Consider the following 23842-nt stretch of genomic DNA (forward strand, 5'->3'; position numbering starts at 1 on the left):
CTCACGGGGAATTCCCGGGGACCACCCACTCCTGCTACTCCAGAACGGATGCAAAAGTGGTGGCGCCCCCAGTGGAGGACCCCCTCCACTGCAGCTCACATAAAATGCCCTAACTCGGCCTAGGAGCGTCCGGGAGAGCCGGGGCCGGTACCTATTCGTCCGCCAAGGCAACGCGGAGACCCCACCCCTCATTTCTCACATGGCCCTCTTCTAGCGAGACCTACGGTCGCTTATCTCCCGATTAGGGAGTCTTACTGGTATGAAGACAATCACCATTAGCGGGCAGTGCAACTCTGTTGAATGTGATCAAAGATGGCACCACGGCACCGACGTGTGAAGCTCAGGGATGGGATCAAGAGGGATTTATTTGGTGCATGTGTTTGTTGGGCAGTTTGGGTGTGTAGCATGTTGTTATGCTGAGCTCCATTGTTGTACAAGCAACAGGTTGAATAAAGCTATATTAGGAGGTCTAGCTAGTAGGAAGTCGCATACAGCCAATGCATCACGGGTGCTGTAGTCTATGCCAGGGGTTTTCAAAGTGGGTGATGGGGCACCCTGGGGTGCCGCGACGGCAGTCCAGGGGTGCCGCGAGATCATTTGATAATATTTGGAATTTATTTGGACACTTGAAATAATATTTAGTATTTTCAGTCAGTTCTAACCAAAATGGCTATTATCTCAACGTTTTCCTCGCAACATTATCACTAAAATATCGTCACTGTCGGGCAGAAACCTTGTATCTCCAAGTTTTAAATGTGTACGTCTTTTGCTAAAGCAAAGCCCTGCTTCATCATACAAGACTGTCGCACAAAACTAGTGAAAACAGACAATCTTGTGTGCTTGTAGATCTGCTGTTTTCACTAGTTTAGTACATTTTATAGATGATAAATACAAAACGAACGGTTTTGGACATACAAGGTTTCCACTCGACAACAACGATATGCTATAAATATAAGGTGCTGGGAGTGAAAATTATAATGTAGGGGTGCCTTGGATTAAAAACATATTTATGGGGTGCCCCGAGACAAAAAAGTTTGGGAGGGGTGGCTTTTGTGTAGCATAGACCAGGGGGGGTCTATGCTACACAAAAGCCACCCCTCTAGGACAGGATGGCCTTGGAAGGCTACAAGAATGGTTAATAATATACATGAGTGTGTTCTCTACTGGGGCACGTAACTGCACACAGGATATTTGTTACCTCACATACATACTCCTACAGACTGGGGCGGTGCCTCTCAGCAGGGAATGCTGAGTGAGAGGAGTAGGATGAAGGCGCTACATCATCCCTTGGAGGCTCCTCACTGGCAGGTGAGCCAGCAGGGCACAACAGCAGTGGCAAGCAGTGGGAGGAATTAATTGGCATAACGACTAAATAGGGGGGAAACTAATTGGCTAACCCTAACCCTAAGACCTGGAGAGCATCTGTGTCACTTTAGATTTTAACCACTTTAACCATTATTTTATACTTTAGGTATTAAAAAATAGCAGATATACAAGCTCATAATATCTGCTATTTTTGAAAAATAATGAAAATGGTCCTCTCTGGGGGTCCCTGGAACAAAGTCTTTTCAGATGGGGGGGTCCGCGGCCAAATAGGGCCTACATATAATTTTGGGGGTCCTCGACATGAAAAGGTTTGAGAAGCACTGACATAGAAACATACGTTTTTCAGAAAACTGTTGGGATTTAGGAGACATTAATTGAATAGGGTCCACAGGTCTTAATGGGTTAACATCCTCCTTCGCACAAACCTATTCATGGGGTTCATTGGCCATGTTTAGGACCAACACAGGTGTTTAAATTTGAATAGGTTTCTGTCAAATGAATATTCGAATATCGAATATTCCTCGAATATGGAAAATATATATATTCGAATATAAAAAATAATATTTGAATTATAAAAAATAAAAAAAAAGATCCGGCCATGCACCGTTGTACTAAAGAAACATAACTCTCTGCCACACACTGTCGGCTAGTACGGCAATTATATAGCTCTCTCACCCTGCTCTCTCATCACACATGCTGTGACACTGTTAGCTGAAAGCTTCTCTCTCTGTCCTCTGACTCTGTGAGTAACAAACTGTTGCAGAAAAAATTTCTTTCCGCTAATTTGCCAACTTTCCCTTGCTATGAAGGAAGGAACTCACCATCATATTGTTGTCTCCACGGCATTACCAGGCTAAGAAAATATAAATCCATATCCATCTCAGGGAAAGTAAACATGTAGACTTTAGCTTATGTAGCGTTGAAAAATGTGACCTATAGAATAACGTTACCACAGGAGGTGCTGTTATAGCCTACATATGGTCACATATTTCTTTGTGACACACTACTCTTGACATTGACATGCATCTTCTACACCTCTGCGCTGCTTAGATCCAATAAAAATATATGTTTTTTATAACTTGATAATATTTTTGAGTCTTGTCCCTAAAAAAAGAAAAATATATGTAATAATAATAATAATAATAATCGAATATATTCGATATTCGAGCCTATTTCTAAGACCAATATTCAAATGTAATTTCTGAGGAATGTTGACAGCTCTAATACACACCCACGCGGCTTGTGGTGTCTGTCTACCTACGCGTTCCACCTCCATCTTTCATGCACCTGCATGAAACCGGCCAGGAGGACACGATTTGGGATTTGGTTGGGTAGTTTGGTTGTGTACTGCTGGTGACTGACTACAAGCATGTTGTTATGTTGAGCTCCATTGTGGTACAAGCCACAGGTTGAATAAATAAAGCTATTTAGGAATAGCCTAGTAAACTTGACTCCTCCCATCTTATGAGGCAGGAGGAGGAGTCTGGTTTACGAGGCTAATTTAGGAAATCTAGCTAATAGGAAGTCACATGATACAGCCAATGCGTCATGGGTACTGTAGTCTACGCACTACTGCTAAGCCACTCCTCTACGGCAGGATGGCCTTGGAAGGCTACAGGAATTCACCCTTTGTCAAGTCCCGCCCATTGTCCTGCCCCTCTCCACACCCATTGGTTGCCGTGTCTTGGTGGGACATTCAGTGGGACATTCCATCCACTGCCATGTTAATTCAGTTGCTTCATAATGTTATTCTGTGTGCTCAATTCTAATTTCAAACTTTGTTTCAGTCAATTGGAGCTGCTCAGTGGCAGCATAGTGAATCAGCATGTTTTTAAATGTTTTTATTTCTCCGAAAATTATGTTTTAGCTAATTCAACATAAAAAAGGCGGAACCAGGGCGGGACAAGGCAGATAGAGCCTGCTGGTTGGTCAGTCAGGGACCAACCAGGAGGCTAACAAAGGGTGAATTGTTAATTGCGACCGTAGGTTGCTTTTCACCCTTAGGCGTCTTACCGGTATACAGTACATGGAGTGTGTTCTCTACTGGGGCACATAGCTGCACATACGTGCAATCAATGGAACAGACATTTCACGCTGAACTTCTGCTTAACTCGCTCTTGGCAGTCAAGAGTTACGTATATGGGAGTGAATGTATTCATTGGCATGTCGAACAAGGTTTGACAAGCAGTAACGGCATTTATTGCCGTACTAATAATGGCAGATTGCGACATGCCTCTGACTGATCTCACTGGAAGATGGAAATACACACTTGCAAACTTGTCACAGAAACAGAGATTGCATGGAAGGCAGCAGACAGGCGTCTCCAGGTCATCTGCTAGTTACATGGCAGATGTCCGTCACAGCCTGGTGGGATAACCTCAATGTACGATGGCATCCCTCTTCGCTGAGGGAGAGGAAGGCTATGTGCCTCTTGACTGGTCCCTCTGCCGTTGCTCAATTCTTTGGCCAAAGGTTTCATTTGGCTACATCCATCAAGAACATATATACTGCAAATGAAAAGCTCAAAGATTGTTGTGTTACTACTCAGTCAGGATTAATATTATAATATGTAATGTGCAATGGTGGAAAAAGTACCCACATGTTTTACTTAAAGGACTTTGTTTTTTTACAACAAGGGTCATTAGAGAAAAGAAGAGTGTTAAAATGTTTTCATTTACTTCTTTCTATCGTTTTAGTGATTTTAACGATTTCGATTTGCATGCAAGTGGCTAAATATGTATTTTTTAGATACAATAAGCCCATTCCCGAGATGCACCGCAATCTTTCATGGGCAGATGTGACTTATGGGGGCTGGTGTAAATAGTAACAAAGAAATTGCTGGCTAAAAATACATATTTAGTCCCCACCCATTAAAATCAAAATACTAAAATCACTAAAACAATAGAAAGCAGTAAATGAAAACATTTTAACACTCATCTTTTCTTTTCTCTAATTACAATCTAAAATATGATCCCCCCGTAAAAAAAACAAAGTTGTCCTTTAAGTAAAAGTATAAATACTTGCAATGTAGAAATACAAAGACTTACTTGAGTAAGTACAAAAGTATTGGTATCAAAATCTACTTGAGTATCAAAAGTACAAATGTATAAAATTAATACAAATCTTTTGAAAATAGCAGATCTACAAGCTCACAATGTGAGCTTGCAGATCAGAACTTTTCATATGGCCGAAATGTATATAGAGCTGAAGAGGGTAATGTATATAATCCAATCTTCAAAGTAACTAGTAACTAAAGTTTTCAAATAATTGTAGTGGAGTAAAAGTATAGTATTGGCCTCTGAGATGTAGTGGAGTAGAAGTACTACAATTTTGAAATACCCCAGTAAAAAAAAGTTTGTCAAATTGTTAATTACAGTACTTGAGTAAATGTACTTACTGTAGTTACTTTACATCACTGGTCATGTGTATGTATGCAGTTATATGTACAGGGTAATAATAGGTATAGATTATTAATACTTATTATGGCTTTTGATAATATGGCAATAGCCAGTGATAACACAATGATAATAATGATCTCCTCAGATTGTACTTGGTGTATCTGTGTTGTATGCCCGCCCTTGTAGGGCACATCACTTGTAGACCCACCTTTCGAACCTACACGCCCACGTCTTATGTTATTTAGAGAGCGCTGCAGAAGACTGCAGAAGTCATTGCAATAAGTTATTGGTCGCGTTGCGCTGAGTGCCAGATAGGGCCCTTAGGTTTCATTTATACTCTATTGGTGCAACACGTTATTAGCTCAAAATTCAGTTCTCTTCGACAAGCAACTGCATCCTACTACGGAGTATAAATGATTAAACTTTAGTCTTGCTGTAACCTTCATCCAGGGAGGGGTTGTCGTGTGTTGTGAGTAGCTATGCATGTTCTTTTTCAGGAGCCTCCCGAGTCCTGGCTAGGGTTGCCAACTACCTGAAATTCAAATAAGGGGAAATCCAGCCCGGGTGAATCCCAGCATCCATATTATAGGGGGAACATTAGCCAAGCTCACAACACGTAGGCTATGCTTGGCAAAGAGATTTGACGTAGACAGAAAAAAGTCCAAGTATGGCTGGATTTAAGCAGTCTTGTAAAGTAACTAAGAACATTTACTTAAATACTGTACTTAATGTAAGTAGAATTTTGAGGTATTTCCAATTTCCAACACTTTTACTTCTGCTCCACTACATCTCGGATCCAAATATTTTACTCTACTCCTCTCCAATTATTTGAAAACTTTAGTTACTAGTTACTTTGTAGATAGATTATTATTACAAAACATACATTTTTATGAAACTTGAAATGGAACATTCTGTATAATGAGTACTTTTACTTTTGGTACTTTAAGTACATTTTGATGCAAATACTTTTGTACTTTAAGGGTGCCCACACACCAAAATACCTATGAGAGTGGAATCCGCATTCTGCCAATGCATTTCAATGAGAATGGAGCGTTTTTTGCAGAAATCCTCTACTGGCATGAAACCGCTCCATTCTCATTGAAATGCATTGGCGGAACGCAGATTCCACTCTCATAGGTATTTTGGTGTGAGGGCACCCTTAGTCAAGTAAATTTGTAATTCTGGACTTTTACTGTAGTATTTCTACATTGCAGTAATGCTACTTTTACTTAAGAAAAACATTTGAGTACTTTTTCCACCACTGGGTTTAAGTGGTTAACAAGCTGTATTATACTGTAGTATAATATATATGAGCTGTTGAACTTCTAAGGTGTGTGTCACTGATTGATTCTTATTATTGAAAAACAAGGAACAAAGTGTCTTGTAGAACTCCTGGCATTCCTACAGTTAGGCAAACTGGGAGCCCCCTAAAAGCAAACTACTGAACCGTTGACAGCTACGGGAGCAATTCAGGCCGGGTCAGGTTGTTTTGCTCAGGGGCAACACACGCAGTGATGTAATGGTCATCTGCCTCCCTAATTATAATCACTCTGAGTTGGTTCCATTTGATGTAAGGAATTCTTGACCAGCCATAAGGCTGTTTCAGAGCCGGTACATCCAAACGCAATCAATCGTGGAGGGCGGACTACATTAATATTCTGTTTGGCTCCGCAGCCCCATGGTGTTGGTGGTCAGCAGAGGGCCAACAATTGATTAGTAATTAAGACCCCCCAACTCAGTCTGTAATGAGCTAGACGGGAGCAGATTTAGTGGGCCTGCTATTTCTCTAATGTCTCTAGGCCTCTAGAGCTATTCGGTCCTGGGGTTCTGCGATATGGATTAAGGGGAAGACTGTGGAAATATACAAAGATACCCTGTTAGCATGCATACATTAGCAGGCAGAGGAAAATTATAATAAATTGCAGCAATAGAAGCTGTGTCATTGGCATTGATTGTTGACATGATGGGTTTTCTCTCATAACCCAGTACAGCTGCTCCACAGTGGAGCCACGGCTATAGGGTGTTGTGGGATATTTCTGTATTTCTTACGTCTTGGCACAGTGGAGACTGTGCCCTCTTACTGTAGTGGTAGCGACACATAGGCTGTGGTGTCAGGTATGCGTGGGCTGGGGCTGCTACTGTCAGCCACAGTAAAGCTCACAGCAGACTCCGCATAAAGAGGCAAAAATTTACAAGCACTGATTCCGTGTAGGCAGGACTCCATGTCCAGGTGCTAAATATATGGCAGGGGGCATGGAAATTAATTCGCAGCTCCTTTCCATTGTTCCACCATTTAATGATCACCTTCATACAGATCTGTATCAGAGTCGAGAAGATATTGCCTTGGGCGATGGGATTCAAGCTAAATAAAATACAAAGCATAAAGTCCACATTAAAATACAGGAGGACAGCTTGAATTGAATTCTGGCAATTCCTCAAGACGGATTTCTATAATATTCACAGGCAAGGGTTGTTTAAGTCTCTGCTAACATCTTTCATCTGCTGAGGTTCTAACGGCCTGACTGAATTGATAGACAACATCAAAGTGAAATCCATATCCAACAGTGAATGTCTCACATTTCCAGAGCGACTTGGTCAGTGGAGACCCCCTTTGCAGACACAATGTCTCCTGACAACAGAGAGAGCTGCGGAGCTGAAGCCTGTGCATGGCATCTGCCTTGACACTGATGAAATTATGTAGAGTGGCAGTAGGGCCCAAGAGGCACAGGGGTGCCTGGAGCCATGCATCTAAGTGCTGCTGGTCAAACCCCATTTCCTCCCTCACCGGAGTCTTCCTCGTGACATTCACCATCCTGACAGAGGCCGATCAAAATAACACTTATTTATTTATGCATGCTTCCAGGAATTACATGTGTGCTGAAGAAGTGTATTCCTGGAAAAAAAAGACAGACATTACCCAGGCATCCTGACATTGGGTTTCTGGGCAATGTGCAATCATTTGAGAGATGCACGCGGTAACTCAATACTATCTATTTCATACAATATGTAGAACAGTTTGAAGAGAGTGGGCAAAGCAAGACATCACATTGACTACTGAGGATTGAGTTACACCATTAATCACTCAAATGCTATTTGATTGCTAACATGTGGTATGAGAAACATCGGCCTATGTGAAAAGGTAAACTATTGCCGTCTGGTTTTGGATCAATAGCCTCATATTATTTTCTACCCAGAATCTTTGTGAGGGAAACTTTGCTATCCAGTGTTCCAAGAATATGCTATGTTAATATTTAAGTATGTTCACAAACTTTATTAAGCTTTATTTAAAGTAAAAAAAAAAAAAAAAAAAAAAGCTGATGTTAGTAAATCATGTGATACAGAATGATCAATCACAGACATTGACATCAGGGTTGTAGGCCTGGCCATATCAGAGTACACTGGGAAATAATATTGCATTGGAGAAAATGTAATCCAAGTCTTGAGAAATCGTTTTGTTTTTGAATGTCCTGCAATCTGTTGGGTCTAGTACGTTTTAATTCAGGTTCTGACAAATCAATGGATAGACCGAAAGCTGCAGGTTGTTCTTTACCTCTGTTAGGGGTTTAAGTTGCCCACAGCCCCTTCAGACGAAAGAAATATACAATACCTTAATGGGCCTTTAAGAATTAAAAATTCAACTGTTTTATTTCTATTTAGCACAAGTAGATTGTATTTATATGGTCAATTCCCCCCTAATCTATCTATTTTATTTACAATTTGTAGCCTAGTCCTAATCATAATAATATTCTGCAGTTTAATTTGTAAAATAGGTATATAGTCACTCAGTCCCTCAGTTTAACCAGTCCAGAATTCTACTCCAGTAGTACTAGCATTTCTATTAGCAATACTGCAACTTTCCAGCACAAAACATTTTTCTTTTTTTAAGCCAGCCATATTACCATATAAAACTTCTCGCTCTCTGTCACTTTTATATGCATGAGGGAACAACCAGTGACCAGACTTTTGATGAGTTAAAAAATGTTCTACAGAGACCTGTGTGAACACCTAGCTCCTCCATGTTTCTTTGGAAGATAGATTGTTGTTTTGCCATTTAAATCCCACAGCCGACATGCAAGCTAATGGGTTTTAGGCTTCAGAGTGGCCAGACAAAAGCCAACAGAAGTGCTGCAGGGAGATGTTTGATTCGCTAATGGTACTCTATGGTAATTCCATCTTCACCCATCAAAATCAAATCATATGGGCTTATATTGATGCTATTTATGTGCATGCATAGTGTGCATTAATGCAGAAATTGCATGTTAATGCTATATTTAAAATGGGAAACTTGCTGGAGGATAAGACTGAGTCTGTGCAATAGTTATATTAAGTGTGGTAAGCAGTTATAGTGACATATTGATCTGGGGAAACTGTGGCCTCATCGCACAAGTTCAGAACAGCCATACAAACTGTATACTGATAATAAATCACAAAATGTACAACATGCAGAATTCAGATGCAAACTATTCCTTCTCTGCTTTAACCAAGACGAAGATGTGCTCAGACACTTCTGATAGACATTGCGGTTTCACTGCAGTGGCAGTGGTCTTAGAGAAATTTCGTAATGTTGTTTTTGACGTGTCTACCAAGTGCATCATACTGCATGAAAAATGATTCTACTTAGCTGCAAATGTCTGCAGGATTTAACATATGCCATGCTCTTGATTTTGTACCTGCTGTACGGTATGAGGCTTTCTGAAAGAAATGTTTTCCAGGCCTGCTCTCAGCTACTGCAGGGATGTTTACTCACTAGATGTAAGGCTCAAAGACGTGGTTCAATATTTTCACTTCACACGCATTAGCGAGAGCTTGTCTCTGACAGGATCGAGAGGCCTCGCCGTGAATACAATTGAAATATTTAATACTTGGTTCAATTGTGTATATTTCCTTTGTGAAAGACTATTAGGGTGAAAGACTTAGCGCTGCTGCCACTGAACTATACTGTACGCATGAGTGATAAGGAAGATACACATGAAGAGAGCGATAGAGCAGGAGAGAAAGTCTCATTGTTCTTCAATAGCATTGCTAATGTGAGTTCACACAGTAATTCTGACTGCAGAACACGGCAGTGTCAATTCAAGGCCTGCTAACTTGGCTCACTCAACATTTACAGTCTCCCTGAATTCCCTCAGAGAGCAGAGAAGCAAGAGTAGCAATTCTTCCCAAACACAGATATACAATGCAGCGGCAAGGTCAGGTAGTATGTGATTTATCTTTACTCTGCAGAGCTTTGGACGAATGATAAGATGAAATGACATTGCAAATAATGAAAAACCGCAATAACTGCAATAGTCATCGACATAAAAAAGTCAATCAATGTGCTGTATCTCTGCATTAAAAATAAGTGCAACCATACTGATTCTGTTTTCTTTTTTAGTTCAAAGTTTCTTTGGTATTTTACTATACATATACAGGTCAATTAGAGAAAAGCATACAAAAAGAGTGTGTGTTACCCCTCCCACCCTCCGCTCCGAAAGAGCCACAACCCTGGTGTCTTGTTGTAAATGCTTATTTTTGATAGATTCTGCATACCATACACATGGTTGCTTCAATAACTGACCTGACGTCCAAGTCAGGAAGAGGAGAAGCAGACCATATCTGTGCCGCCATCATTCATGTTAATAATGGTCATCAGTGCTAATTTGCTAGGTGAAACTTCCCATTGAGCTGAGTGAGAAAATTAGCCCAGTAAACTGGCACTGATGAATTGCCCATTATCCACAATCCACATGAAGTATGGTTGCTACAGTATAGGGTGATGGTTATGCACTGCTTTGCTTTTTGTTAAGGACCTAGCGTGAACTTGATTGAACCATAAATCAGCCACGTACTTCAACCTGAACCAGGGTAATGGGTGGCAAGATCTCATTTAAATGGGAATTCAGTAATTGTGGTTAATTATTTTATATGCAATATAAAGACACTGCTGTACTCTACTATCTGTTTGTAACCACCCCTTGGAAATTAATCTTCCACACTTAAGTTCCAGACTAATATCTACGCAGTGATATTAGTCTGGCCTCTTATTATTATCTTTATGTATGATTTCTTGTATGTCTTTTTTGTGTGTAAGTCCAAGTCTGTTAGTCTTGTTTGTCTGAAAAAAACTGAGGAAAAAAAAAAAAAAACGATATTAGTCTGGCCAAGCCAGGCTAATACTATACTCATATACTATTAGACCTTAACAGACTTTTGTGAGTATTAAACAATAGGGGGGAGAAATAGCCGTTTTATGAGTTCCCACAACACCTTTTATGTATTAAAAAGGTATTATGAAGCAATCAAAAAATCTCATACAAAGTCGGACAAAAGACAAATGAACACATATTCTATCTCTCATTGCCAGTGTCTGCTTTCAGTTAACAGAAACCTTAAGGTAAAAGTGCAGAGAGATGACTCACTCAAGCGTTCTGTTCAGGGTTTCTCCAACACAGACTATATTTTACACAGTGTTCTGCAAAAAAACATCTGACAACAGGAAAAGTTGGGTATTCGGTTTTACATAATTTCCCCTGTTTCAATTCCTCTACCATTGCTATTGTCCTCTGTGACAGGTACCGTAGCTGCTGCCCACACAGCAGGGTCCACTGGTAAAGCTTGAGGGATTATTATTGCTCATTAAACTGTAACTGGAAGGAGCTGACTCCATGAAGTAAGACATTGAGAGAGAAAACAGAGGAGGTGGACGGTGGAGGGAGACGCTTGGCTCGGTAATGTAATGACTCATCTCCAAAAGTAGAAGCCCAGTGGAGGTGTGGTGGTCAGGAAAGTCACTATGGTGTGAAAACTGGATCATACGCAGGCGCAGCACAAGACCATGCAAGCATCCTTCCTTAATAATGCAGACTCGTACTACTCACTCCCGCTCAAGCTGTCAATCTGCTGTGCAAAGAGCCATGTTTGTCTAATCCACTGCCAAGAGGTTTCTCCACTCCAAGGCACATTAATGGGATTTTCAATCCCTGTTGCCATTTGAGGGCAGACGGCTCAGAACAGTAAGCCACCTCAAATTAATACATCCTACCTCAATTCTTTGAATATACATGGAAAAAAACTAATCCTCAGCCATAACTTACCATCAAACTTTTTATGTCTGGAAACGAAGGTACTCCGCAATTCGTGACTGGTCTCATCGACCAGGCTCTCAAACTCCTGCTTGCTCTGCTGGCCAAACGTGTCCTCCATCTCTTGGGTACAACATGTGTTTCCCTGTGGACATACACGGAGAAGCTCACCTGAAAAAAAGAACAAAAGAACAAAACACAGAGAGATGTTTTTTTCTCACATGCTAAGGTGTGAACTGACAATGTGCCATGGAGCTTTTGTTTCTAATCGAATAAATGGAAAAGTAACAAATTCAAAATAACACAACCAGGCGGTAGATAATTACAGTCCTTCATAAAGAATAATTTCATGCGTTGTGACACTCACAAAATAATGCTTATCCTAAAAGTACACAGTAAAATCCCAATTTAACTCTAAGATTGTAATTATGGACCATTTGGGTATTTGTTTTATACTGACAGTTACATTAACACTGAGGATTTTACTGAGGTGGTATTTTTGCATTGGTATGCTGTGCCTGTACCATTGGAATCCAATCTGACAGCTGATGCTACTGGATCTTCTCAGGAAACGAGAGCACACCAAAATCCAAAGCTCTCACTCAAAGCAGGAGGCTAGCTGCTTTAAACGTTTGGATCAATATACAGCTTTTTAATACAGAGCGTTCTTGTTTTTGAGTGGTGCTCCTGTAAGGAGCTAACTGCTCCTACACCTGACTTTGTCCGTTTGTCCCGGACTGTTTGTACACCAAGGGTCACATTGGTCAAGCGGGGCGCTTACAATGAAATTAACTCCAGAAAGATTCAGGTGTTTTGGAATGAGGTGAAGAATGGATATCCCTTGGTAGTTGGGGCGAATCTGATACTTCCGTGAGCACGTGAGCAAAGGTCCGTTTCTCAGTGGTTTTGTCAACTATGAACGAAGGTTAAATAACAAATTGAGCTCCCATGTCCCTCGCATAAATGCGGGCAAAATGTTTGACAGCTAGGGTAATTTTCAGTCTCATTCACTTACTATACACTCAATTTGTTATTTAACCTTCATAGTTGACAAAACCACTGAGAAACGGACCTTTGCTCTCGTGGTCACGGAAGTATCGGATTCGCCCCAACTATGGACCTGTCACCTCTCCACTGTATGCTGGCAGCCAAGATATCCAGTGCAAGGAGCAGTCACAATGCTAAATTGATCACCATACTGCTTTATCTAGCAAGAAAAGCTATTCTTAAGCTTTGGATCCATGAGGACATTCCTACACTGGACGATTGGTATAGAGAGGTAATAGGTGTGATACCGCTGGAAAAACTGATTTATATCCTACACAATTACATGGAAGGGTTCACAAGGGTATGGCAGCCCGTTATGGGGGCAGTGGACCCCTCTTGGCTGAGCTTCGGTGTACCTTATTATTGAACAGTTCAAGGAAAAAGACTCTGGTGACCTGTAATATGCAATCATGTCAAATCGGTGGTGTTGTCTATTTTGTTTATTTTCATATTATTGTTGTTGTTTAACGTCATGTCTGTATTTTGTGGTACTTGCAATTGCTTTTGTGTACTTTGCAATGTTAAAGCAGCCTTGCTGCCAAAAATGTGTGCGTTCAACAAACATTGTACTCTGCCATAATTATAAGCTAAGAGAACCTCAATAAACCTCAATTAAAAAAATTATAATAATGAAATTAACTCATAAATAGCACTGCTCAGTTCACACTGGGTGTGATTTGATTGCCACTTAAGCATTGCTGAGTTTGACTATTAAGGTCTTTGCACACTGCCGCCCGCTTTGTATTTATTTTCGGACCAGGGTTGATTTTTCCGATTTTGACAACTGACACCACTGGGTCCCACCTTGCTCTCTCTCTCCTTGGCCTGAAAATGTTTTTTTGTTTTTTTGCAGAATTCAGATTTCCAAAACACAACAAAAAAACGCAGCAGTGTGCAACCCGCTTAAATCATAGTTCATGCCGTTAATAACAATATTAACATTGCCAATCATAGATTAAAAGAAGAAGAAAAATAATATTTGGCAGGACTACGTTAATAAATCTGCAGATAAATTGTACAGCAGATAGAAAATGTTCACATGCATTATTATACTATGAACTGGCCACTTTCATGTGTGTCAATTTGGGTTCCCAACTGGATAGGCAACAAAGGACAGACAATTGCTGCTTGCTACAGAGGGGAGTTGGGACAACGCATAGAAACCTTGAAATTAAATCCAAGGCATAAAAGCACAAAAACAACTTTCCCTGGACAGAGAGAAGGAGAAAGAGAGAGAAAGAGACATAGACACAAAGGATGAATCGTCAGTTTTTCCCAAGCAATCACTCTGTCCTTACAGCTACCTACCAGCTCCGTACAGGGGCGTCACAAGGGGTAGGAAAGTGGGACTGAGTTACTAGGGCCCAATGTGGTGGAGGGGCCTTAATTATTACATACTTTAGCTATTGAAAAATAGCAGATATACAAGCTCACAGCGCGGCACCGAGTGCCGCGCTGCGAGCTTGTAGATCTGCTATTTTTGAAAAGTCGTGAAAATGTGTGCAAATCTTTGAATATATGTATTTTTTAAGCGAACATTTGTAACTCCAATTTTGCTTCTGGGGGTCCCTGGAACTAAATATTTTGAGATGGGGTTCCGTTAGAAACATAGTTTTTTTTTTTTAAACTCAGAAGGGTTTGAAATATTCAAAGATTTTCATGATTTTTCAAAAATAGCAGATCTACAAGCTCGCAGCGCGGCACTCGGTGCCGCGCTGTGAGCTTGTATATCTGCTATTTTTTAATAGTTAAAGCACAGGGGCCTGCAGTGAATCCTTGTACCCAGGGCCCAGAAGTTGGTGTGACACCCCTGGCTCCGTATGTACCTGTACCTCACACATCCAATGAAATTACATTTCCAGAAGCCCAGAGATGAAATTAATGTCAGACCTAATTTCTCAATACATGAACAAAGACATTCATTTCCACTGCTTGTCGCTAATTGTTTTCTCCTAATGGGCGATACAGTATGTCACTAACTGCTGCTGTGGCCATATATCATGTAAAAAGAATATATATAAAAATAAAATTTTACAACATTTGTGTGAAAATGCGTTCAAGAAAATTGAAAACAGATTAAATATTATAATGAAATCAGCCAGTGAGTGAAAAATACATTGAAATTGCTCTTTTATTTTCCCCGCTTGAGATAAAAAGGGGTGTCATCAAATTCAAATCAATAGTTAATGTCTATGCGCTATGTCATCTTTTTCAAAATATTTTCTTGCATAATTACATACACTGATACCAGTGATCGGGAATAGTGACATTAATTATCCTCTTCTATTTCCCCAAACAGTTCATAAAACATAATGCACACACTCAATCTAATATCATTCATGTCTACACTTCACAAGTTCACAGTCTAAAATGCAATATTGTGGTGAGCAGCTGAGCTTACCAAGTAATGAAACCAGATGTTGATTCTAATAAAAAACATATATACAGGTATATAGGAAGGACTGGAAAGTGTCACCGAATAAAGGATTTGAAGCTTAATCTCAGGATTTCAAAGGAGATCCACACACATCATTTGAAATGTTTCCGTTAGCCTTACAAAAAAAAGGCTTTCCCTATTTTCCTGTACAAATTACAGTACAAACAAAGAGTTTGTCCCTTATTCTGTACACTGAAGCAGACAGCGAGGCAACCTCAGTCATAAGCAAATAATCAATAAAATTAAATCAATAAATAGCCAACGCAGACTGTAACAATGGAATGCTGTGAGGGGTCTATTTATAAAACAAATATCCCACGATTTTTGTAACCCATTATTTCACACAGTGTCAACTGTCTGATGTAATCCTGGGAGCTAAACTCCCTCTGCCAACCTTGGGAGAGCAACGGACTGGCCTCATGCTTCCTTCATTGCATGAGGAGTCCAAGCTGCTTCTTTTCACCTGACAGGGGAGTTTACCTGGGCGCCAACCAGTTCCAACCAGTTCCTCTCCCTTCCATCAGGTGCCCCGGCTGGCCAGGGGGAGGTAGTATTACTGCACGTTTTTTGAGAGGGTATCTACCCTAAGGGACATGGGGAGAACATGCAAACTCCACACAGAAAATCCCTTTTACCAACCCCACCTCGGGTATGGACACTGATGACGCGGAGGAGAGAACCCAGGACCCTCTAGCTGTGAGGCGACAGCGCTAGCGACTGTGCCACTGTGCGCCACTGCTGTGAAGGATCACTTTATGGCTTTGGACATCTGTATTAAAGCTCTTGTGTTAACCTCTACGAAAGTTACTTTGGCACAATGTCCAAAGTATTCACAATCTCTGCAAATATTTCTCCACATACTGCTATCTTTGGGGTTCCAGAAAATTATGCATGGTTCACTCCCAGACAATTGAAGGTTTTGGCTTTTACCTCCTTTTTAGTAAGACCCATTCTTCTTCTCCAGTGGAAATCTACTGAACCACCCTCTCGTACCCAATGGCTGAGAGAAGTAATGTCCCTTTTAAAATGAGAAAATAATCAGATATTCTACCAGAGGTAATCTAAGTACAAAAAAAAAAAAAGACATCTGACATCATACCCTTTTATGCCCATACATGGAGATCCTTGTCTGTAGAACCAGCCACACAGATATGGGCTGTCTTGGCCATCTTTCTTGGCCATATATGGAATCTGTTAGTGTGGTATGTGGCCGATGTGGCCTCCATATATGGGCATTCCCATATGAAGTCCTGTTAGATATGGGCTTAATATTGATGACATCATGGAACTCCATATGTGGGCATAAAATAGATTCTGTTAGTGTGCCATCACAGTGAAGCCAGAGTGTGATGTCAGGCGTGACCTACAGAGATACGCGGATACGCGGACAAGATGTGACGGTTTTCATAGTTAACTGCGACCTATGGTCGCAATTACTGGGTGAAAAAAGGAAAACCAAAGAGTTTTATGATTAAGACAAACACTCATTGATTTAAGGTACCTTTGAGGTACTCATGTAGACATCTGAGTTTTGTGATGATCGGTCTATTGACTTTGGTCTATTTATGTATTGAATCATGTCCTTTGGAAGTTACTTTTTCAATATCTTCTAAAATAAGCTGTAAGATAACAAGTTGTATTTTGTTTTTGATATTCTTGGTGCAATAATGACCCACACAGCAAACCTGAGTTGGTACTAGCAAAGAGACTTATGGTTTATGAGTTTGTAGAGTAAGGATATGGATGTCTTTAACTATATAGTTTCTTGTGAATCAGACTCACGGCATAGAAGTTATGACTTCTAAAAATTGGCCTTTAATTATAGTACCGCCATTAGGCCAATTGGGGTCATACTTGTTGTGCAAGTAATGGACGGAGCTTCCAATTATTGGTGAAAATCTTATGTCTTTACAATTTACCATCTCACAGGAATTTTCAAAACCACTACAGATGGAAAGAAAATCAGCAGGAAAACAATAGGGTTTCAGCCCTTTGGGCTTGAACCCCTAATTAGACAGACTTCAGAATACAAACATATCCAGGCACCATACTTTGAACGAGCTTTGAGAGTTTCAAATTATGCACTTTATTTTCAAAAATACAGTAACTTCCATTTCCGAGACAGTCTAATGAACACAGTTCTAGTGTATATAAAGACTGTGTTGGAAATAAGGATTATTATGAGTACTGCCAAAATAAGTGAAAAATAATACAAAGGATTGATGATCCATTGTGCAAAAATCTAGGGTGAAGTAGAACACACTAGGGGGAAGATAAGCGATGGTCAGGTCGCATGTATACGCAAATTGGCCTTAGCAAACTCATGGTGGCGCTAGAAGAGGGGCATGTGAGAAATCAGGGGTGAAGGTTGTGGTTTGCCAGCCAAGGAGTGTGTTTGCAAAGTTTGGAATGGATAGGGGCAACGTTGCCGGAGATAAGAGTAGGGCCAAAAGTGTGATGTGACATGACAGACGGAGGGACTGACTGACAGACAGCCGGTGGAGGTTTTCATAGTAACTTATCCATCAACAACAACTATGTTATTTTATATGTGTTGTTACCACATTACCACAGACCTAGTATACAATACCATCCCTCCAGACTATATATGCATTTCTGGTCCCCACGTTACACTGATAAAAACCTAGATGCGCGCGCAGGTCGGTACCAAATGAGCCAATGAAACCAGCGCTCCCCAAAACAACAGGTTTGGGGATTGTTGGGAATTGATTACATGATACAGTCACCTGTGCATTTAGTCTCAATGTTTGTAAACAAGAAACGGGTCTATAAAAAGAAGGAAAGGCCCACAATGTCCCCGTTCATCATTGTGCCTTTTCAGCCAGTTAACCACTTAAACCCTCAATGCCCAATAGAAAGCTTGTACTTGGTCTGTTCTTTTCCCCCCTCTACATCAAACCTCTCTGTAGAAAATAGTCGATCTACAAGCCCAACACGCCTTGCGCTGTGGGCTTGTAGATTGACTATTTTTGGGTAATGTTCCACACAAAGATTCGGTGGCCCCCCTGTAGTAAGTCAGAGGACCCCCTAGGGGTCCCAGGCCCCCTGTAGAGGACCCCTGGTTTAGATTATAAATTCTGCGCTTGCTTTTTCAATAGTTTTACACACAGCAACCAACACGACGCACAGACACAAGCATAGAGCACTTCTGAGTCTGACTGATGCAAACAACAACACGTGCTGTGTGCACGTGGCCCACAACCTAAATAGACAGATGGCCCCGTTCGATTGCATAGTGGCATGCCACGGCTGTGCGATCAATTTTTGCCTTTCCATTAGTACTTGGAGGTACTTGGAGGTACTCTAAGCAGGTTGAACGGGGCTGAGGCAATACTAAATGGTGATGTATAACACTGCTACATCCATGGACAGACCATAGCTCAATGAGAGAGACTCCATGAAAGCTTGCGAGGCACAAGTGTTGTTAACTTACAGCCACAGTTGTTTTAGATTTGTATTTTGTATCTTATAGTAAAGTTTGTGTTTTGAAAGCAATGGCTGGTGGAGATCTGCGCTCCACACCTTTCTAGTTTACACCTTGACTTCAGGAGGATGCTAGCTACCCCGGAACCCCCCCCCCCCCCCCCATTCATTCTCTAACAAGTTAATTCATTCATACTTCCATTCATTCATTCATCCTCTTACCCACAGTGCATCTCAGGCAGTTAATTTAAGCAGTCCTATATTCTCTATTCATTCTAATGTATGTGTTGAGCTGTCACAACTGGTTGTACAGCTGTCAGTGTAAAACATTCCCTCCACTTTCCCAGCGTCCTCCCTGTGGAATGTAGTTACATATGTTAATGGCTGATTTGTGGATTGTTTGTATGGATTGATCATATGTGATCTTAAATCATGCAACTGAAGGTTCAATGTACATGTAATAATAATCTGAGGGGTCTTAGAATCTGTCATGCTTGCGCAGGTGATCTGTACTATAATACCAGTAAGACGCCTAAGGGCGAAAAGCAACCTCGCCTAAAGGGCCTAGAGGTCACGCCATCTGTCTTGGCCATCTGTCTTGGCCATATATGGATGCTGTTAGTGTGGTTTTCCTAACAGGGCATCATCTGGGATACAATCCCTTTTATGCCCATATATGGAGATCCATAACAGAATCCCTTTATGCCAAATTGCCCATATATGGAGATCCCTGCTCTGAGTATCTGACATCACTGTGATGTCACCTGTTTATGCCCATATATGGGGATCCCTGCTCTGAGTATCTGACATCACTATGATGTCACAGTGATGTGTCAGGGGAACCACATTGTCAGGTGTTACCTGTCCGGACGAATATAGTAAACTGTGACCTACGCCACACGCCAAAATAAATGCAATATCATCGCAATAAATGATAAATGGTTAATCCTGAGCTGAAGTGTCTAAATGAAATGCATTTTTTATGTCAGTTCTGCATTTTGCTAAGAAGAATTGCACTCCTCAGAGGAATAGGATTTAGATTCAAAATCAACAAAGTCTCTTTTCAAAGCTTGAAATAAACAACCTAAAGCTACAAAACTGCAGGGCTCCAGTCTAGAGCGATGCTGGTGTATGAATATTTTCGGCAGCGGTCGGACCTCAAAGAAGTGGTTGGGATTAGGCTGATTCCAAAAAAAGTTTGTTGATGATTCGCCTGTAGTAGGCAAATTTCAAGCCAATCAGTGGACAGTTGTGTAGGAAAAGGGACGTGGGGAAGTGTCTTTTTCCACGCAGAGAACTTAATCTTGTTATTGTTATATTGTGCAAATGAGGAGGCGATCCATCGCTGCAGTGAGTGCTGTGTCGGGAGATTTGGAATTGTTTGGAAGCGATCACTGCCGCCCATGCCGCTGTAACCCCACTGTAGTCGGTTGTCTTGGTCTATTTTGTACTTAAAATAGAGGCTTAAGGATTATTTACCTACTTAAAAAGTGCAGTTTGAGTGATTTGGGGAGGAGAAATGTAAATAGCACAAACACATCCTCAGAAGTCCCTTTGGCCATGGCCTATCTCAGATGTGTCACTGAGAAAAAGCTCCTCCATATTGACAAAGCAACCCTACCGTGTGTTCCAGCAGTCTCAACAGAGCTAAACATCACTTAAAATGAGGCTGTCATACATCAACATATGGGGGGAGGCTTTCAAGGGACATCACCACTCAGCCAAGGTGCTGCGTCCTTTCTAGCCAAGGTTAAAAACAGCACAGGGTCTCACAGATGATCTGTCTACTGGAGCAAAAAGGCCGCCTGTTCCCAAAAGACGGTAAAGAGAGTGCATGAGACATTTGACAGACACATCTGATATCTGTTTCTAAAAGAAAGAAAGAAAGAAAAGCCTGGTTCAAAAAATCATGTTAACTACTATCAAATACTGTTAATACTGTTGAAGATAACACATAATATCTCATAAACACAAAATATCACAGTGCAGGATTAAAGTCTGGCTGTGTCAAGCCTTGTCTGTACCTAAAATGACATTTATTCACAACAATGCACATATTTTCACTGATAAGGTTGTACATACATTTTTATCAGAATAAATAATATACCAATAAAGGTTTATTGTGCATGCAGTCCATGGTAATTCATGAATAATTACAATCTTAACTAAAAATCCTTCATTAGTTAAACAAAGGAATGAGCCAGCTGCAGCAACAAGATTAAATCTGTTGATTATGGCTATGTGAGTCAAATTGCAAATGCGTGGAGCGAAGTTTACAGGGCATATTTAAACTTTTATAAGCTTTCTATCATGCCCTGACAAGTCTGGTCTTATCTTAAATTGAAAAGAGAAATAAGAGTACAGGAGCTAAAGGACCGGTTAAGTTGCAACGGGTTTACGGAGGCACTCTTTAAAAGATGTTCATCTAGACTCGAAGACAGTTTATCATTTAGGGCTTTGGGATGCACCCCACTCTGATCCTCGGAACAATGTTAAGCCCAGCCATATCCAGATGAAACCTTTGTTTTAGTTTGGCATGGCAGCCACTGTCTATGATTTCAACCTAACTCTCCGTGATCCTGAGCAAGCTTTACTTTTAAGGAGCTGAGGGGGGAATTATTTCCCACTAATAGCCTCGCATCCAAGCTGGCCTCTGGCGACTCATTCAGTATTAAGAGGGCTGTGAGGGTGAAATACAGAGATGTGTCCCAGTGTAACCTCGCCGCACCGACCCAATCTCCACCCCTCCTTTATCAGTGCTGTCATGGCCAAGAGCAGGCAGCACAACCTCCGTATTCCTCAAGACAAGGCAGAATGAATTTTTGGAGCGGTGAAAGCGCTCCCAATAGACAGGTATGTCCGTGGGTATGTCCCTGGGTGGCTGTGTGGCTGGGTGGCTGGCTGGCCGTGTCCGTAGCCTGGCAATACCTTGAGTGGCCACACACAACACACTAGTTAAAGGAGGGGCGCTGTTTTGTGCAGGCCAGGCACACTCACCACTCACTCACAGGCACAGTTTACAGTTTACAGTTTAGGCATTTAGCAACACACACAGAGTATAGCTGCTCAGATTCACCGCTCCACTTCGAACCGAGGTTTGATTTTTTCCACATGCATACAAAACAGTGGTACTGTACCCCCACCACCCAACGTCACAGCAGTGACATTTGGTAATGAGTCATGACATTCTAACAGCATTACAGTGATAAACACAACAATTAACAGTTCCACAGAATATTGTGAGATGGGGGAAAGTGATGCAAACATGTGGGTATACGCGTATTTGTCATTAAACAGCGTATGGAACTGGCATGTGCCAGTACCCGAGCAGAGTTATAATGAGAGAGGTTTATGCATGCATTCAGTGTTTTATCAACACCTATAGGAGCTGCCTTCATAACTTGCAATTACCTCCTGCCACTAGAGTGTCTGTAATCAAGAAGAGTGTCAGTCAGATCAACCTGGCTTATTATCACTGCTGATGAAGCTCTGCCATGAGCCTAATCGACAGACATTTATATTCACCCCACTTCCCCCTAAAATCTGCTTGCATTTTACTGTGCATATTACTCAGCGTCATTCTGTCTTTTCTTTTTGCATTACGTTCACTCAAGGACAACAGGTGCCAGAGGTTAATTGTTGTTATGTAGGTGGGTTTTCCGTGGGTGAACCTTAACCCTAACAAAGTTTATTGAGTGGTTCTCCCATCAAGGTCTGTGCCTCCCATTATATAATTGACACTGATATATATGGCTTTATTCCAGGAAGGTTTTTTGGAAGACAACGCTAGGAGCACAATACATTCTATTGATTATGCAAAATGAAGACCTTCTGGCAATAACAGATGCAGAGAAGGCCTTTTATATTTGAGATCCTCAACAGTTTTGGCTAAGGCAAAATAAAAAACAAGAAACTAATAGAGTGATACTCTCTCTGCCCTTTTATTTGCTAAATATATTTAAAGACCAGCTGGTGGAAAATGACTTTTTTAACACTTTTATAGCATATGGCTATAACATTTACATATGCCAAAAAGTTCCTAAAAGTCCAATCTTAATTACTGCCGGTCAAACTAAAACTAATGTGTGATTACATCAGCTATAAATAATCAGGAATCATGATTTAATTCACCAGTGTGATTCCCATCTCAATGTTCCTACGCAGGCTATTTCATTGTGGAGACACTACACTTGTGGAGACAATTGTGGAGGGCAGCTCTGAGTATTATTCAAAATGACGGCCGGACGGTGCATTACAAACATTCCAATTTTAAACGTAAACAGTACTCTAAAATAATGTGTCTGAAAATATTTTAGGTGAGAAATGGGCAATGCAATAACACAAACATGCTTTGGCACAGCCTCTCTCTGCCTCGGCAGTGTGCAAGAGGCAGAGACAATCGCTTGGCAATGGGAAATTCAACTCACTTTTAAGTTTTCAGTTGTGATATTTTGTCTTGCCCGTGCTGTTATATCCAGCTCTCACTCTCGCAGCCGAGTGTGAAGCGGCTGGGATGAGGACCCGCATCTCTAAATCTGAGGCCACGGTTCTCAGCAGGAAACTGGAGGATTGCCCACTCCAGGGTTTGAGTCCTTACCCCAAGTAACTCAGGGTCTAGTGAGTGGGGAGGGGGGGGGGGGGAGCAGGAGATCCGCCAGAGAATCGGAGCAGTGGGAGCAGTATGGCATTTGCTGCACCGCACCACTGTGATGAAAAGAGAGCTGAGCCAGAAGGTAAAGCTCTCGATCTACTGGTCAGTCTTCGTTCCTGCCTGTGGGTCATGACCGACAGAACGAGATCGTGGATACCATTTGGGTTTCTAAGGAGGGTGGCTGACATCTCCCTCAGGGATCAGATGAGAAGCTCAGCCTCAGGCATCCATTGCTGCCGTTCCTCTGTGTGGAGAGAGGAGCCAATATGCTCTATGCGCTGCAGCCACACTGGAAAGAAATCGGGCCTCTTCCTTACTTCCTTCACAGGTGTTACCAATCATGCTAATCTAGGTTACTTCTATTCTGGTCAAACAGAGTCAGGGTTCTGATATTGTGCATGTTGGTTCACTGGAAACACTCTGCTACACCAGTGGTTCTCAAGGTGAGGTTCAGGGACCCTCATGGTTCCTTCAGGGG

General features: G+C 41.3%; 1 protein-coding gene across 1 annotated transcript in view; it reads right to left on the reverse strand.

The window, feature by feature from the left end:
• Positions 1-23842, reverse strand: part of LOC308307873 (glypican-6-like) — a gene marked incomplete at both ends in the record, with an annotated part of 162731 nt that overhangs the window by 114747 nt on the left and 24142 nt on the right. Inside the window, one exon of the mRNA XM_080753192.1 lies at positions 11798-11956. Coding sequence (XP_080609318.1) covers positions 11798-11956 — 159 coding nt within the window. The remainder of the gene's footprint in view (positions 1-11797; positions 11957-23842) is intronic.

The sequence above is a fragment of the Nannobrachium achirus genome (genome assembly GCF_963921795.1).
Source record: "Nannobrachium achirus genome assembly, chromosome: 22".
Classification (NCBI taxonomy): domain Eukaryota; kingdom Metazoa; phylum Chordata; class Actinopteri; order Myctophiformes; family Myctophidae; genus Nannobrachium; species Nannobrachium achirus.